This window comes from Podarcis raffonei, chromosome Z (genome assembly GCF_027172205.1).
Source record: "Podarcis raffonei isolate rPodRaf1 chromosome Z, rPodRaf1.pri, whole genome shotgun sequence".
NCBI lineage: Eukaryota > Metazoa > Chordata > Lepidosauria > Squamata > Lacertidae > Podarcis > Podarcis raffonei.
Window position 1 is genome coordinate 10409934 of NC_070621.1, and position 18266 is coordinate 10428199.

The 18266-nt window shown below is 44.9% G+C and overlaps 1 protein-coding gene across 2 annotated transcripts in view; it reads right to left on the reverse strand.

The window, feature by feature from the left end:
• Positions 1–9303, reverse strand: part of KCNT1 (potassium sodium-activated channel subfamily T member 1) — a 197047-nt gene extending 187744 nt beyond the window's left edge. Inside the window, exon 1 of one of the 2 annotated variants that reach the window (XM_053374812.1) lies at positions 8914–9303. In XM_053374812.1, the coding sequence (XP_053230787.1) occupies positions 8914–9107 (194 nt within the window). In that variant the 5' untranslated portion in view covers positions 9108–9303. Of the gene's footprint in view, positions 1–853; positions 874–8913 lie in introns of those variants that run through there. The other variant, XM_053374819.1, reaches the window with a different exon arrangement.
• Positions 9304–18266: the final 8963 nt, after the last annotated feature.

Here is an 18266-nt window from a genome sequence, read left to right on the forward strand (position 1 = left end):
TTAAATTATGTGCACCACTCTTCCCTCACTGATGCCTTTTTCCCCAGTAACTAACTAGACTGTTTGATTTTCAGGCTTTGCTCGTCTCATGACTCCATGATGGCCACATGTAAGTTTGTGCTCAGAATGGTTTGTTTGCCAGGAGTAATAACCCTTAAGTTTATTTACTCATTCATTCATTCATTCAGCCAGGTTGGCATGCGTCTGTCTCAAGAAACCATGGAATGCGCCTCCAGGAATGAAGTCAAACTGCTATGTTAGCAGCACTGAAATTACTTCCCCGGGGTGCAAGCCTGGGCAGTAAGTATGGAGGTCCTGGGCTGCTCAGGCGACAAGACCCCCCTCTTGGCCTTGCTGATGTGGTCCAAAGAAAAGCAGATATATCACCATACTGTTTACTTACTTATTCCTGCACTGCTATAAATGCCAAACTTTACATCAGCCAGGCTAGCCAAATGCCCTGCCTTGTTTGCCCTCTGGAAAAAGCCAGGGGGGGCTGGCACAAGCACCTCTCTTAAATAAAGCTTTTAACAGCATTGTTCTGTTTTTATTTGGTTGCTTTTTAAAAAATCACCAATATACATTGTTATCAGATTCTTCCTAACATGGCATGCCACCAAACTGTATTCTGCATCTCATCATTTTAATACTGAATAAACAAGTTCCAGCTCTGTACAAATAAATCATTTTGTTCTCTTAATTCCCCTAGTTCTTTTAATATTGGTACGTTTAACCATATAGGCCAGATCCCAAATTCTGAGGCAGCAGTCCTCTGTTGATAAGTGGATCCACCTCTCATCCATGCACTATTTGTATTACACACCAGTTATAAATAGAAAGCTATAAATAACACCTTTCAGTTCCATCTTTGTGGGAACAAAGTAAAACAGTCGATACTGGCACCCCAATGCCTCTTCCCCAAAAAAGGTGTAAAGTTGAATTACCTCCACCACAATCAGAGATAAAACTGTTTCCTTTTCTGCCCAGATTCCAGTCCACAAAGTACTTCTGAAACTCGATACTGCTAAATCCTCAGTTCCAGAAGAAGCACATGGAAGGCATTGCCTCTTCTGAAATCCGAGTTGCACCTTCCTCCTCCTCCTCTTCCTCCCCCTCCCCCCCACCAAAGATACAACCTCTTTAAGAGCAGGTTATTTTGGAAAGAGAGTGCCGCCTTCATTCCTGTTCCTTTGCCATCCGGAGTTCCCTTACATGGTCAAGAGAGGGGATTTGACAGGTCCCAGGAGGCTTTTCCCTAAGGCAAACAGATTTCCCATAAGGGAAAGTCAGGGGGAGGAAGGCTGATTTTGTGCTTCTGTCCTGCAGCACAAATAACATAAGCAAATGACAACGGGAAGCTGGGATGGAAATTATCTTTGCCACACATACAGAATAATTTTGCAAGCTCCAAATCCTACTGGGGTGGGGTGCTGCCACTGTACAGGGTGGCAGCAACCTGATTTAGGCACCACAGCATCAAAGTAACAGAGGACCTGCTACTGTAATGTAATATAAAAGGTAAAGGGACCCCTGACCATTAAGTCCAGTCGCGGATGACTCTGGGGTTGCGGTGCACATCTCGCTTTATTGGCTGAGGGAGCCGGCGTACAGCTTCCAGGTCATGTGGCCAGCATGACTAAGCCACTTCTGGCGAACCAGAACAGCGCACAGAAACGCCATTTACCTTCCCACTGGAGCAGTACCTATTTATCTACTTGCACTTTAACGTGCTTTCGAACTACTAGGTTGGCAGGAGCAGGGACCGAGCAATGGGAGCTCACCCCGTCATGGGGATTCGAACCGCCAGCCTACTGATCGGCAAGCCCTAGGCTCTGTGGTTTAACCCACAGCGCCACCCGCGTCCCTTAAATAATTTGGGGCTCTGGGCAGGGCCAGCACAATACATTTTGTCACATGAGGCTCACCACAAAATGGCACCTCCCCCACCAGGGAAGAAGGGGTGAGTGAAGAGCTACATCAGGACCAATGGAGGAATAAAGATCTACACTGGAAATAAGCAGTGAGTGAAGATCTATGTTGGGAACAAGAGGTGGAATCAAATCAGCCTTACCTAACAGTTGAAGTGGGAATCAAAGGCACTAATGGAGGGGAAAGGGGAATGCACTGAATCACACTGGGCAGATACAGACCCCAGGAGATCACAGAAGACAGCTTCTGCCATTTCCTTCTTAGGGATGGGGAAAGGCCAGCATCATCTCTGATTTGCAGAGGCCATAATAATAATAATAATAATAATAATAATAATAATAATAATAATAATTTATTTGTACCCCGCAAAACTAACACAGTATACAAAGAACATAAGAACATAAGAACATAAAAACAGGGAATCAATTAATTAAAATACATCGTAAAATTAGTTCAGAGCAAATTAAAATCTGGACAGATGGCAGTCCACAGGTAAAATTGAGATTGGTTAAGATTCTCCAGGGCCAGCTGTTACCACTGGTCTTATAAAGGACCTGTGAGTGGGCTAGGAGGCCTCTTTAATGCTTGTTAAAGAAATGAATCAGACTGAACCCGACCAAAGACCTTGGCGGAACAGCTCCGTCTTGCAGGCCTCACGGAAAGATGTCAAATCCCACAGGGCCCTGGCCTCTTGCGAGAGAATGTTCCACCAGGCCGGGGCCATGGCTGAAAAGGCCCTGGCTCGGGTCGAGGCCAGTCTAATCTCCCTGGGACCTGGGATCTTCAGGGTGTTATTATTTGCAGACCTTAAGGTCCTCCGTGGGGCATACCAGGAGAGGCGGTCCCGTAGGTACGAGGGTCCTAGGCCGTATACAGGCAGCAGTGGGGTGAGGCCAAAGGAGGAGGCAGATCCAGACTCCAAAGAGATTGTGCCATTGCAGCAGCAGGGGATACACTTCTTGGAAGCTGGATCCCTGAGCCCGGTCTTGGCTGGGGAGGGTGGGGTATAAATAAATAAAAATATTTATTTATTTATTTATTATTATTATTATTATTATTATTATTATTATTATTATTATTATTATTATTATTATCCCCTGCCCTCATGGATCCTACCACCTGAGGCAGTTGCCTCCCCTGACCTAAAGGATGAGAGGGCCATGGCTCTGGATGTTACAAAATTATTATTATTATTACTATTAATAATAATAATAATAATAATAATAATAATAATAATAATAATACCCCGCCCATCTGGCTGGGTTTCCCCAGCCACTCTGGGCGGCTTCCAACAGAATAATAAAAACAATACAGCCCCACCTTGGAAGAATGGCAGATGCAAGTAATCGACTATATGGAAATGGCTGAGATGACTGGCAGAATCCGAGACCAGGGAGAAGAGTTGGTGGAAGAAGATTGGAGGAAATTTAAAACTTATTTACAGAAGTATTGTAAAATGTATGAATGCTGATGACATTGAATTAAAATGAAGGGGTTCTAGTAATAAGAGATAAAAATTTGAAATTTGGGAGGTAAAATAAATAAGGATAAAGTAGTAGGATACGAATTTGCTGAACTAATTGTTAAAAAGGGATATAAAAAAGGGAGGCGTGAGGAAGTCAGGAAAATAAGTTAATTGAAGATGAATAATTGGAAAAGAGTGATTTGTGTTTTTCTTATTCTACTTTTTGAGTGTTGATTGTCTTTTTTTGTTTTCTTGTTAAATGTTTGTATTTTATGTATCGTGAAAGTTTGTATTGTTGTGTTTTATATTTTCTTTGTGTTTTTATTGTTTTACTTTTTTATTGTTAAACTTAATAAAATATTATTTAAATAAAATAAAATAAAAAAATAAAAACAATACAGCATCCGACATTAAAAACTTCCCTGAACAGGGCTGCCTTCAGATGTCTTCTAAAAGTCTGGTAGTTATTCTTCTCTTTGACATCTGAAGGGAGGGTGTTCCACAGGGCGGGCGCCACTACTGAGAAGGCCCTCTGCCTGGTTCCCTGTAACCTCACTTCTCGCAGCGAGGAACTGCCAGAAGGACCTCGGCACTGGACCTCAGTGTCCAGGCAGAACAATGGGGGTGGAGACGCTCCTTCAGGTATACAGGACCAAGGTGTTTAGGGCCTTAAAGGTCAGCACCAACACTTTGAATTGCGCTCAGAAACGTACTGGGATCAAAAGATCAAAGCAGACTTTAAAGCAGTGTTTCTCAAACTTGGGTCTCCAGCTGTGGTTGGACTACTACTCACATCATCCCTGACTGCTGGTTCTGCTATAGCTAGGAATGAGTTGTAAGTCCATGTTAGAGAAACACTTGCTTGACGTATTGGCCATTCCACATCAAAGTGCAAGTAGATAAATAGGTACCGCTCCAGCGGGAAGGTAAACAGCGTTTCCGTGCGCTGCTCTGGTTTGCCAGAAGCAGCTTAGTCATGCTGGCCACATGACCCGGAAGCTGTACGCTGGCTCCCTCGGCCAATAAAGCAAGATGAGCGCCGCAACCCCAGAGTCGGCCATGACTGGACCTAATGGTGAGGGGTCCCTTTACCTTTACCTTTAACTTTGGAACCTTTCGTTTTCAGCTTTTTCGTGAGCAGGGGATACAAAGGAACTGAACAAGGAAGAATATTCCAGTGGTATTGGGGCCGTGATTAAAAATCGGTCCTGCTCCAGAGGCATGGGACGACAGTCCATCAAAGCTCTCAAAAATATGGCACCCGGAGTGGAGCCTTATTGGCTGCAGTGAGGACTTTGAGGCATAAGTCCTACCGCTCTGTTGCCAGGCAGGGTGATGGGGGGTGGGATTTCCAAACTGGAATCCAGACAATGGCAACAAGAAGCTGTGCACTAGCAGTCCATCACCATCAGCTTCTTCAAAGCAACATGAGTGACAATGAGCTTCACCAATCAGATGCCAGCTTTGGTGCTGGAGCAGGGAGGGGGTTGGTTCAGCACCTGTTTGGCTGCGCTTGTTGCTGCTGCAGCTGGCGGTTATTGCTTTTTTTTAAAAAAAATTGTCCACTCCAGTGCAGAGCAGAAGGCATGTTTCACATGCAAAATTTCTCAGCTCGCTCCTTTCCTGTGGCACATTTTGAGTGTGATTTGCATTCTGGACCAACAGCATTTGCACTTGGAATTCTTCCAATGATACTTAGCAATTATGTTTTTTCAGATCATCGTTTTTTAAAAGGCAATCATAACTTTTCCCCAAACTATACAGTCCCTACACTCGTATTATAACAATAATAACAGTGTTATAACAATAAGACTTTTCTTTCCATTCTACCTCTTGGTTCAGAATACCAGTTTTCATTCTGAAATTGTTCATATCTACACACACCAAAACAAAAACCCCTGCACTCAGTTATCTATCACAGGCTGTTGATTATCCCCAAACTAAATAGATGCGCTGATTAAATCCCAAACCTTAGCCAGTCATCAGCTTTCTTCCTCTCTCAAATAATAGCATGTCAGCTTTGAGTACAGAAAGCTATGAGTCTCCCTAGCTCAGTCTTGTCTATGCTGAAAGACCACAACTACCTTGAAAGAGCAGAAATCTGCCCATGCTCTGAGATCTCCTAGAGGAGCTAGATTGGCTTCCTCCTTGCTGGCCTTCTGCCGGCAAGGCTGTTTTATTCTGGCAGGCCCTTGGGAATGGACTGGTTTGTTTTGTTTAAAGAAAGGGCTTCTATTAGTGCTGTGCTGTTTTTACTACCTGTATTTTAATGTTTGGTTTAGCCTTATTAGAAATTAATTACTTTTTAATGATTATCTGTAAATAAATAAATGCTTTTAGCTTTTTGTATTCTATCTGTGCCGTTTTAATTTGTGTAAGCCACCCTGAGTTCTGGTCTGCGGAAAATGTGGAGTATAAATAAATAGATAAGTAAATGATACACTGACTGGCAGCAGCTCTCCGGGGTTTCATATCCTGTGTATCCTCTATCCCAACATAAATTTGGCATATAAAAAGACACTACATTAGTATATATATTGCAGCTGAACCAGTAGGAGAATTTCATTGAACAGTATGATGTATAGGAGAAGGTTTTTTGCATTTTTCCAAGTGTATCTTTTACCAAAGTTGTGATAGGGGAAAGAGACAAGGCGTCATCTGTGGAAGCTTAAACTTCAACAGGCAAAGCAGTTTGCCACTGGGGGTCCAAGAAGCTGCACCTGTTTGATTTCTGCCTATCATGCCGCCCAAAACACATTGCTTCTTTTCACCTTCTCTGGGAATGTTGTCATCAGCTGAGCCTTTTCACAGCTTGGAGATGCTGGCAAGAGACACTTGTTAGATTTCTGGTTTGTGTAATGGTGTACAGTGGTACCTCTGGATGCAAACGGGATCCGTTCCGGAGCCCCGTTCGCATCCTGAGCAGAACACAACCCGTGTCTGCACGTGCACAGGTCGCGATTCGCCACTTCTGCGCATGCGCGTGACATCATTTTGAGCATCTGCGCATGTGCAAGTGGCAAAACCCGGAAATAACCCATTCCGTTACTTCCGGGTCGCCGCAGAACACAACCTGAAAATGCTCAACCTGAAGCTACTTTAACCCGAGGTATGACTGTATTTATGTATGCAACAACAGCCACTCAAATTATATATGCCCAGAGATGGAAAGAAGAAGTAGTCCCAACCAAGGAAGATTGGCATCAAAAACTGTTGGAGTATGCAGAAACTTACCGGAAGAATAAGAAATCAAGAAGATAGACTTTTTAATTTAGAATGGGGATCACTATTTGAAAAACTATTCCAAACAGCTTAAAAGAGTAGCAGTATTAAATTTTTAAAATGAGCAGTGAAACAAATTAAATAAATAAAGGATAAGTAACAAATTGATTTAAATTGGATAGGCAGTGATAAAAGATATGACATAAGCAATCACAGAAAGAGGGGAGGGGGTCAATATTAATATCTGGTAATTTAAATTGCATGTGTAAATTTGTACTATTATAAGTTTATAAATGAGAAAATGAAAAATAAAATTACAAAAGAGGGAGGCATGAGTATTCTCTCAAACCCCTCGCACCCCAAAGTAAAACCAGCCATCTTAATAAAGGCACAGAGCCTCTTTGAGAAGCAAGGGTGGCAAAGCTGGAAGCAGGGCAGGGGAACTGAAATAAACAAGATTGGTCTGCCTGGCAATGTGGAGAGGCAATGTGGCCACAAACTTCCTTGATTTAACAGCCAGACATGTATAAGATTCATGTATAAGATCCATGGATCCTAGGAACAAACAGGAGATGCCGGCAATTGAACCTGGAGCCTTCTGTACACAAAGCAGAGGCTCCACTACTGAGCTACACCTGTTCCCCTAGCAACAAACTAAGGTTCCAGTCCTCATTGTTCTGAATAAAGAGCTGATTTAAATAAAAGCACAGAGAGCTGCCTTCTAGCCTGTCAGGCCAATATTTGCCATTGCTTAGTATTTTTCTGGATCACTGCAGATGGTGACAGCAGTCACAAAATTAAAAGGCACCTGCTTCTTGGGAGAAAAGCAATGACAAACCTAGAGAGCATCTTAAAAAGCAGAGACATCACCTTGCCAACAAAGGTTCGTATAGTTAAAGCCATGGTTTTCCCAGTAGTGGTGTATGGAAGTGAGAGCTGGACCATAAAGAAAGCTGATCACCGAAGAATGGGTGCTTTTGAATTATGGTGCTGGAGGAGACTCTTGAGAGTCCCATGGACTGCAAGAAGATCAAACCTGTCCATTCTTAAGGAAATCAGCCCTGAGTGCTCACTGGAAGGACAGATCGTGAAGCTGAGGCTCCAGTACTTTGGCCACCTCATGAGAAGAGAAGACTCCCTGGAGAAGACCCTGATGTTGGGAAAGATGGAGGGCACAAGGAGAAGGGGGCGACAGAGGACGAGATGGTTGGATAGTGTTCTCGAAGCTATCAGCATGAGTTTGACCAAACTGCGGGAGGCAGTGGAAGACAGGAGTGCCTGGCGTGCTCTGGTCCATGGGGTCACAAAGAGTCAGACACGACTAAACAACGAAGTATTTTTCTGCACTGACTGGCAGTGGCTTTTTGGGATCTCAAGCAGGGCAATTTCCCAACCCTAACTGGAGAGGCCAAGGACTCAACCTGGGACCTTCTGTATGCAAAGCAGACGCCCTACCACTCCCTTTCATGGAGCCTTCTTGTTGAGAAGCAGTCTACCTTGGAATACCAGTTGCCTTGGGAGCAACAGAGAGCAAGTGGCTTCCCATGATCTCCCAAGGGGGCCAGTGAATGGAAGGACACCTGACTACTATGAGGCATGTCTACCCCTTGTGCTCAGGATCACATACTGACCCATCTCCTGGCTTCACAGGCAGTAGACCACCGGATGCTGTGGACATGCAACACGGGGGAGGGCTGGCTGCCTTTTCTGTGCTGCTTGTGTTCTTCCCAGAGAAGTACCAGGGTGATGACTTTTGGAAACAGGATGTCAGACAAGTATCACCTGGTGCACCTTTTGACTGATCCCATCAAGCAGTTCCTACGCTTGAAAGGCTATTGAGATGCGTGTGTGATTTGAACACACACATAGATACAGTTATTTTATGCGGGATGTTGTGCTGGCCCCAGAACAAAAACGTTTGTTTCCTACTTTAGGGCAGGACTCTCTCCTCTGTTACGTTAGTCACCGAAATAAATATAGCAGGTTGGAACCCAACTATGGTCTAATCAGAGCAGATCTACGGAAATTAGTGGACCTTTATTAGCCATCTGTTCATTTCGGTGGGTCTACTCTGAGTAGGACTAACAGCGGGGTGCAACTCGTTGGTTTCAGCTAACAACCTGCATCCTCCGGGGCTCTGTAACAAACTTGCCTGAAGTGCCGCTTAACGCTTTCAAAAATAAATAAATGTGCATATCGTCAGCTCATTAAGTAATAATTTATAAACGCTTGACATCAACGCTTGACATTATATACAGCTACCTCTAAGTGATAAAAATAAATCTCTTATTCCTTACCTGCGTGAGGTGCCATCGTCAAACAGAAAGGTCTGGTTGGTGTAGCATTCCGGGCAGGATTGGGTCTCTTCCGCTTGCTGGCCACCACTGCGGCCGCAGGTGGGCTTGTAGACCCCGGCTAGCCCTCGTCCTTCTCCGGGGCAAGGCATCTCTCGCGTCCGGATCGGCGCGCCTGCCAGCATCAACCAGCGCATAGGATGGCCGCGGGCGCCTGCTTAGAGATGATGCTCCGTCTCTCTCTCTCCCTCCCTCCTTCCCCCACCTTGCCTGGGCTCGAACCTGTTCACCAGGAGAGCTCTTGGCCGCCCCCCACAGCTACACCGATCGCAGCTAAACCCCAGCTTGGGTGCCGTGGCATCAAGGGCGAAGAGCAATAGCCGCTTAGCCTTCTCTCCTCCGGCCGCGCATTGCAAGGAGCGACCCCACTCGCCTTTGCCTCGCGATCCTGATCCGGGCGCAGCGAGGACACACACAAAACAATCAACAAGTCAAGCTGGAGAAGGGAAGAAGTTGCCGCTTCACGAAAGGCCAGACAATTTCCTCCTAGGAGGGCCATTAAACAGCTGGAGGGGTGTGATCCTTCTCACCTCCCTCCATCCCTCTGGGCGACCGCAGCAGAGGGATCGCGAACAGCTACATCCAAGGAAAGGCGTCTGCAAAAAAAAAAAAAAAAGATGTCAGATTCGTGGTCTCAAAAACCACACATATAGACAGACATAAGCCTTTTCTTCCTCTTAACTTGCCTTTTCCTGAAGGTCTGTGTAGGGGTGAATGGGATCGGTTTGTTGCGTTGTGGCGGCATCTAGTGTCAGGACGAGAAGCGCGCAGCTTAAGGTAACATCACAGTCTAGTCTGTGGGAAAGCAGCAAACAGGACCCCGAGCGCAAGAGCGCTTCCCCAGAACACTCCTGTGGCTTCCAGCAACTGGTATAGCATTGCTGCATCCAAACTTAGAAGAATTTTTGTGCAAAAAAACCGAGTGAATTTTAGACGATTGGGTTCAATCTGTATGCATTTGCACATGAGAAATATATAAATATTGCAGCCTAGCCCAAATGCACTCTTAGCCCAAATGTGAACTTCATGCCACACTCAGATCCCATAATTGTTATGTGCAGTGCAATCTTATGCATGCTTACTCAGAAGCAGGAATGGAGAGAGAAATCCACTTTGTTTGCATTTAAAGGCAAAATGCAAATGCAAGCTGAAACAGAGCCATCCTTTGAAACTCGTCTTTTCCAAATCTTGCAGTGCCGAGTCATTTCTGGCCAATGTGCATATAAAAATGCATGTACTATGGCAAAGTGTCCATAAAACGAATGCAGAAGTAAAAAATAATGTAAAATATGTATCATGTTAGGGAAAGCCACTTTGGGAAAAAGGTGTACGCTAGCAGTTACAGCCCTGCTTGTCCCATTTGACATCCCCTTTGACAACCCCTCTTCCTCCACACCTGACCAACACCTTATCCCTTTACATCTCACCTGTCCCCTTACAGTCCACCCAAACTGTCACTCTCTTTTAAAGGCGGTGAGAGGCACGTCAGAGAGCAAGTTGCCAAACCCCTCTCTGACTTGCCTCCCCCCTCCTGCACTCTGTTAAACAGCTTACCTGGGCCACCTGCCTCCCATACTGCTCGCTCACCTGCCTGCCTCCCTGCCTGTTGTTGTGCCATCATACTGAAGTTGGCATCACCACCTATTGGTGGCCAGGTTAACTGCAGCATGACAACAGACTTACATTTTTAAATATATAGGAAGATCAGGCAAAATAGCATGCACACATATTTCTATTGGGATAAATTTACAGAAAAATGCTGAATTATGAGGACTTCTTTTTTAAAAGCCGCAAACTGATGTGAAAATGCAGAGAACTGTACTTAAGACTGCAAGAATGAGAAACTGAAGTTTGACAGATCTACCCATCCTTGCTTAGAAGTGATCCCAGAGTTCAGTGAGGCTTCTACCCAAGTAAGTGTGCATGCATTTGGAGCCTTTACCATCGCCAGTCAAACCAGTGGAGAGATTCCTCCTTTACTCCCTTTGGGTCTTCCGCATAGACCAGAAACAAGTTCATATCCTTTTACTGCTGAACAAGTTACATTGCAGATGGGTGAACAATTCTCAAAACAAGGAACAGAGTCCAGATCTGCTTTCCAAACTTGCAGTCTAGCTCTCAAGTTCCCCCTCGTTTTCCTCTTCTGTGACTATTGCTCCCGTTGGTTCCAATGGTTCCAATGTTCAGAGGTGAGTGCAGCCGAAACAGCAACACCCATGCACAAGAGGGACATTACAGTACAGCTGGTGGGGGGGCTCCCGAGGGTTGCAGTACAAAAAAGGGGGGACTCTAAGACTAGACTACTCCCCAAAAAAAACTCCAGCTCAGTGAAGATGGGCCTTTCTCAGTGGCCGCAGAATGCTGACAGCCATTACCAGCATGCAGAGCACACAAAATCAAAAGGCAAGAACAATGAATGGAGTATGTTGAACAAGGGCATTTTGCTGCAGGTCCCCACTTGTGACTGTATTTTTATTGACTATTATATCTGCCCTTCACATTGCTTCAGCTTCCTTTATCTTATGTTACAGTTTCACACTGCAATAACATTGTTGCCATAAACCATCAGCTTGAACTACTGCTACTACTACTACTACTGCACTGCTAGTTTAGCAAAACATGTTTATGCTTATCCTTTATAGCAAGTTACTCATTTCCACCCACCCACTGAAGTGCTCCTTCTCAGATCTAATCTGTGCAGCTCACAAAGCTGTGGGAGAGATGCAATGGGAGCAAGGTGAGAGGCATCATAACACAACTCTAGAAAGAAGATTGCATTGCTTTTACGCCTGAGAAAGACATCTAGATAATAATGAAGATAATAAAACAAAAATACCCAACAGCTTAAAATGTTGAAGGGAGCCCTATGTGAATGCTTAAAGTCCTCTACAAAGAGCCAAGTATAACCAACAATGCAAGCCTATATGTCAATGGGAGGGAACCTTACCCCCCCCAAGGGCCGCATTCACATCTAGGCAACCATCTGAGAGCCATATTCCAGTGATGGGCAGAGCCGGAGGCAAAAGTGAGTGGAGCAATGGATGCTGATTTTTACCTTAATGTACCAGGTTGATTTCTACACACACACCACTCCCCATCCTCCATCTAGGCAAGCAAGAGGCATTATTAGGGTTCAAGGACACATTCCAAAAGCACTTGCAGTATGAAAAGGGGTCAGTGAGAAGTGGGGCCAGGGGAGACTCTCAAAGGCCAGACAGAGAGCTGCCAACCCTTGGGCCTAATGTTTCCTCTAGGTAAAGGTAAAGGGACCCCTGACCATTAGGTCCAGTCGTGGCTGACTCTGGGGTTGCGGCGCTCATCTCGCTTTACTGGCCGAGGGAGCCGACGTACAGCTTCTGGGTCATGTGGCCAGCATGACTAAGCTGCTTCTGGCGAACCAGAGCAGCGCACGGAAACTCCGTTTACCTTCCCGCCGGAGCAGTACCTATTTATCTACTTGCACTTTGAGGTGCTTTCGAACTGCTAGGTGGGCAGGAGCAGGGACTGAGCAACAGGAGCTCACCCCGTTGCGGGGATTCGAACCGCCGACCTTCTTATCAGCAAGCCCTAGGCTCTGTGGTTTAACCCACAGCGCCACCCGTGTCCTGATGTTTACTCTACTTGCCAGTGAATAAGTCCCATTGAACTCAAAAGGGCTTAATGCTTAGCGGTTGTGTTTGGATTGCACTGTAAGTCAAGGGTGGAGAATCTGTAGCTCTCCAGATGCTGTTGAACTCTAACTCCCACCATCCAGGATTATGGGAGTTGTAGTCCAGCAAAACCTGAAGAGCCACATGTTCTCCACCCTTTCAGCTGAATTCAGATGCTTTGTACCCTAGATAACATGTTGCGGGGGGGGGGATTCCCTTCACAGATGGGGGTGTGCAGTTGGATTTAGTCCATGCACACACCATCAGAGGGCTAATAGCATCCACTATTCCTTTTTTGCTCATCTCCCTTTTAAAAAATGTACTGATGGGTTGATTTTCAATAATATGATGTATATAGAGAAACAAGAAATAAACTGGTGTGTTCTTCCTCCCAATTCCCCGCCCCCCATGAGTGTCTAAAATTCTCAGTAGCTGCATTAAGGCAAGCATAAAATCCACATCTGTTTGGACATTCACGCAGCATTAACATGATTCCCCACCCCCCCATATACATAAAAATGTAACACTGTCTTCACATAGTCCCCACTGGAGGATTTGTAGTGCCGCATCTCAGTGTTGGATTTGCATGGGAAAATGGGGTTGGGAAGGTGAAAAGTGAGGCTAGCCTGGGGTGAGAAGGGGAAGTTCTAAAGGATTAATGGAGTTTTGCAGGGGAGTAGTGAGTAGAGTGAGGCGAACCCCTAGTATTTATCCAGGGGTGAAACTAGGCTTCTTTTCACTGGTCAAAGACCCAATTTGGCGTGTGCACACACACACCATGCACATCTGTGTACACACAAAGAGAAACTGGGAGCCTCAATGGCACCCCTCTGGAGGCTTCACCTGGGGCAAAAAACCCCGGCTAACCCCACTGTAGCTATGGCTCTGATTTATCTTAATATGCCCAGACTTGTTTTAAGTAGCAATTAGGCATACATGAAAATATAAATTGAGTATGCATTGTTTTAACTTACATGCTTCTTGTAAGTATAAATTCCACACTTGGTTGGATGTTCAGACAGAGTAACATAATTTATCCTATATTTATCTTAACAGGTCTACCTTCATTCGTTCACTGTTTGGAATACACTGAATAAAGTAAGTGTATGGTTCTTATTTGATTTTAGTTGTTTTAGTTGGATACCTTGGCAGCTTGGGGCCATTTGATTGTCTCTCTGTGGCCATCAGCAGCTCATCGTCTTGGCTTCTGAGCTCGTGCTCTTAAAGGTGGTGGTCCCTGAGGGAAGATCCTCTGACAAGCACTTTCCAGCAGGAAGTAAGCCAAGTGCAAGGAAATGTCAAAAGAGCGAGCAGCAAATTCAAAGAAGACAGAAGTGGTGAGTCACCCATCACAGAGAAGCTTTCCACAGTTCCAGCAACATGGAGCACAGTCTAATAAATGGCACAGATCCCCAAGGGGCCAAACTAAGCTCGTTTTAGGGATAGGGAAGAATTTGGATTCGGTTCACATGTTAAGGCGAACTTTCTTAATCTATGCTTTCCCAAACAATAAACAAACTGAGAAACATCCATCCTTCAAAATCTGCCTTTCTCCACCTTTTGCAGTTCTCCTGCTAAAATGGAACTAACGTACAAAAATGTATTAGGTTTGGGGAAATTGCTTTGCCAAAAATCTGTGTAATGGGGCCAAAAAATGAACGCAAAAGTGGGTCCTTTTAGAAGAATTTTGCACTAAAATGCTGGTGAATTCTCAATAAGACTTTTGAAAAATAAATAAATCACAAAGTGATATGGAAATGTAGAGAACTAAACTTAAGACTGGAAGGAAAAACTGAGAGAAACTGCCTCGCAGATATTTTGTGCAAATGTAGTTACCACTCATGGGACACACTGCATGGACTACAAACACCAAAAGGTGATCACTTCCAGGTAACCTGTTTATCAGTTGTTTATGAAGTATCTGTTCTGATTTGTTGGTAGGGAACTTAGATGACCCCACCTGTACATTTAAAGCAATATCATACCACTTGAAAGAGCCATGGCTTCCCCCCAAAGAATCCTGGAAACTGTAGTTCGTTAAGGGTGCTAAGAGTGGTTGTTGTTGTTGTTTAGTCGTTTAGTCGTGTCTGACTCTTCGTGACCCCTGGACCAGAGCACGCCAGGCACTTCTGTCTTCCACTGCCTCCTGCAGTTTGCTCAAACTCATGCTGGTAGCTTCGAGAACACTGTCCAACCATCTTGTCCTCTGTCGTCCCCTTCTCCTTGTGCCCTCCATCTTTCCCAACATCAGGGTCTTTTCCAGGGAGTCTTCTCTTCTCATGAGGTGCCAAAGTATTGGAGCCTCAGCTTCAGGATCTGTCCTTCCTGTGAGCACTTAGGGCTGATTTCCTTAAGAATGGATAGATTTGATCTTCTTGCAGTCCATGGGACTCTCAAGAGTCTCCTCCTCCTCCCAGCACCATAATTCAAAAGCATCAAGAGTGGTTAGGAGACCCCATTCTCCTCACAGAGCTACAATTCTAGAGTCACTCTTCCCAGGAAACTGCGAATTGCAGCTCCCTGAGGAAAATAGGATTTTCCTACCAAGTCTCTGCACCCTTAACAAACTACAGTTCCCAGGGTTCATTGGGGGAAGCCATGGCTCTTTCAAGTGATTTGATACTGCTTTAAATGCACAGTGCAGATGGGGCCAGTGCTGGGTCAAGCAATTGTTAGCTTCTACTTTCCAGTGCATTTTCCTGTCAAGTCTGGATTTCGAGGTGGGTAAGAGTGGGTTTGTTGTACGGGAGAAACAAACCAACTTTAATTGCACAGCCTAAATTTGCCAGTATGTGGTTGAATTCCACCTCAAAATAGCAACAGTACAGAAGCACTCTTTGACACAGGGCAGGTAACTAATTCCTTCCTTTTCCTCCCCCACCAATCTTTCAATCCCCTTCCTCAACAGCTGGGGTCAATTGAGGGATGGTGGCAGTAGGACTGAGATGTAATTTGATTTGTTGTTTTTCTCCCCCACCCACTGTTTAGGGGCTGGGTGAGAAAAAAACTCAAAACATATTTTAAGGATATATGCTAACTTTTTAAATTACAAAAAGTCTTGTAATTTGTTGTCAGTTGGTTTTTATCATAGTGATTTTTTAATCATTTTATTGTATTGTACCCACCCTGAGACTATATTGTTGCAAGTGCAGCAGCAGGGATCATTCAGTTTGTAGTTTAAGGGTTAATTCTATTGGCAGTAAGTCAAGATGTGAATAGAGGTGTTGCTTGGCAACCAGGCAGAGTGGCATGAGGTTTACTGAGGTAGTGCATGCCCTGATTGGCTGTGTAGCTCTGAAGGAGTTTTCCCTCTGGCTGAATTGTCTCCCTGATAGGTACAAGGTCTGAAGAAAGAAAGAGGGAACCTCTCTGTTCTTTTCTCCTCAAATTACACAGACTTTGTCCAGTTTTCTCAGTGAAATGCTATCAGGATTTCTTTTCTCTCTAGACTTACCGTATTTCAGCTGCTTATTTAAGCGGCTTTGTTAAAACTTAGAATGAAGGGAAGGTTGAAAATATCCCATAAATCAGAAAATTATATTAACCAGGAATTCTTATTCTGTTTTATATATTTAGTTTCTTTTATTTTTGAACTTGGGTTTACTTATTTTCCTGCTACATTTATACACTGCCTATACAGCCTTGCTTTTTTGGAGAGCATTTTCAAAATCCATTCAAAGTACAAAAGCAAACGTAAACAGCCCAAACCATTATAAATATATGAAAACAGCAACAAAAAAGAAAATCTAAAAATTGACATAAGCACAACAGCTAAAGAACATTCTTTAAAACAGCAAAAACCAGCAAGGGAATCTTAAAAACAACCAAACAACAGATTATTGCAATTATTTATTTGTTTGTTTATTATTGCATTTACATTCCACCTTTCCTCCACAGAGCTCAAGGTGGCATACATTGTTCTCCTCCTCCCCATTTTATCCTCACGACGACAAACCTGTGGTCTTGGGCTGAGAGTGAGCGACTGGCCCAAGGTCACCCAGTGAGGTTCATGGCTCAGTAGGGATTTGAACCCAGGTCTCCCAGGTCCTAGTCCAACACTCCAATATTTCTCTGATGAAAATAGGAACGTGGTAAGGAAATGCAGGACATTTTGGGATCAAATCGGAAACTGAGATGCCTTTTGTAAACATGGGACCATCCCAAGAAAATAGGGGCACTTGGAGGGTCTATGCTGTAACCAGTACACCACACTGGTGGTTGCTTCAAAGGAGATATGGGGGAGAACTTCATCGGCACCCTTGATTTAGATACATGCAGTGGAGGCTGATCCATGGGAGCAAATAGGGGCATTGCCCTGCCAACCTCAGCCTGTCCTCAGGAACTCCCCACCTGCCTCCCTTCTTCCTTACATCCAGTCCGGTGGGTGGCCCTGCCTCCTTCCTTCTCCTTAGTCTCAGAGTTGCCCCTTGTAGAACACAGTAGAGAGGAGGAGGATGGGGACAAAAGTAGAATTCATTGGCTCTGCCCATCATTGACTCTGCTGCCACCTGCTGTTGGGATCCCTGCCTTCTTGCCCATCTGCCCAGTGGGCACCAGCCCCCACTGGCTATAAATATAGATACTAGCAATGTTTAAACCAGGGGTCCCCAAACTAAGGTCCACGGGCTGGATAAGGCCCGAGGGACTCGTTTATCCAGCCCGTGGCAACTGCTGCTGCCCACTCTTACCGGTGCTGCACTGCGCAGCTGCCCACTTCTGGGTCGGAGAAGCACCGGAAATAGCTTGTGTGCATGCGCAAGCGTTATTTGCACATGCACATGCATTATTTCCGGTGCACATCTGGGTCGGAGGAGGAGGCCCGTGCACATGCGCACAAGTTTGCTGACCCCTGGTTTAAACTTTCAAGACGTCGAAAGACACTCAAGGGGAAACAGCATAGCAGGACGGGAAGATTCGCTTTACATGCACCACACTAAAAGAAAATAAAAACAGCAGTATTAACGTCCTTGAAGAACACCGTATACTGATCTCCCTAAGCCTCAGGGCCTAAGGTCACAGCAGCAGAGATTGCAGCCTGCTCTACTTTGCATTAAACAGAATAATAGACAGGGGTGGTTTTGATGATTGGGATAAAGACTAGCAACTCCACGCCCACATTTTGAAATATCCCTTCCATCATAACCCCCTCCCTAAAAAACAAATCAAAACAGAATAGAACCCACCTTACTTCTTAAAAGGCAAGAGGAATTCAGAGTGTAAGGCGAATTTGGGTGAATCTACTAATGCAGCAGTGCCCTCTAATGAGTGGTGAGCATGAGACCAGCTTCTAATTCCACCCTTTAATAAAAATTTGTTTATTATGTTTAGCCAAACAGCAGAGCCTCGCCACTTGGGGACTAGCAATAATGCCTGTTCATTTGCGCCTAGCTTCCAACAGCACTCATAAATTTGCTGCTGGGCTATTTCTCTCTTGCGGCATAGGAAAGTTATAAGAAATACCTGCCTCCCCTAATGTAGCTTGTATTTACATTAAAAGTTGCCGACTTTTTGGAATCTCTGGGCACCACCCAAGAGCATGGGCCACTTATTCTATGGGCTAAGGGGAGGGCTCTAGCTCAGCGGAAGGACACCTGCTTTGGATGCAGAAGGTCTCACGTTCAGTCCCCAGCATCTCCAGGTAGGGCA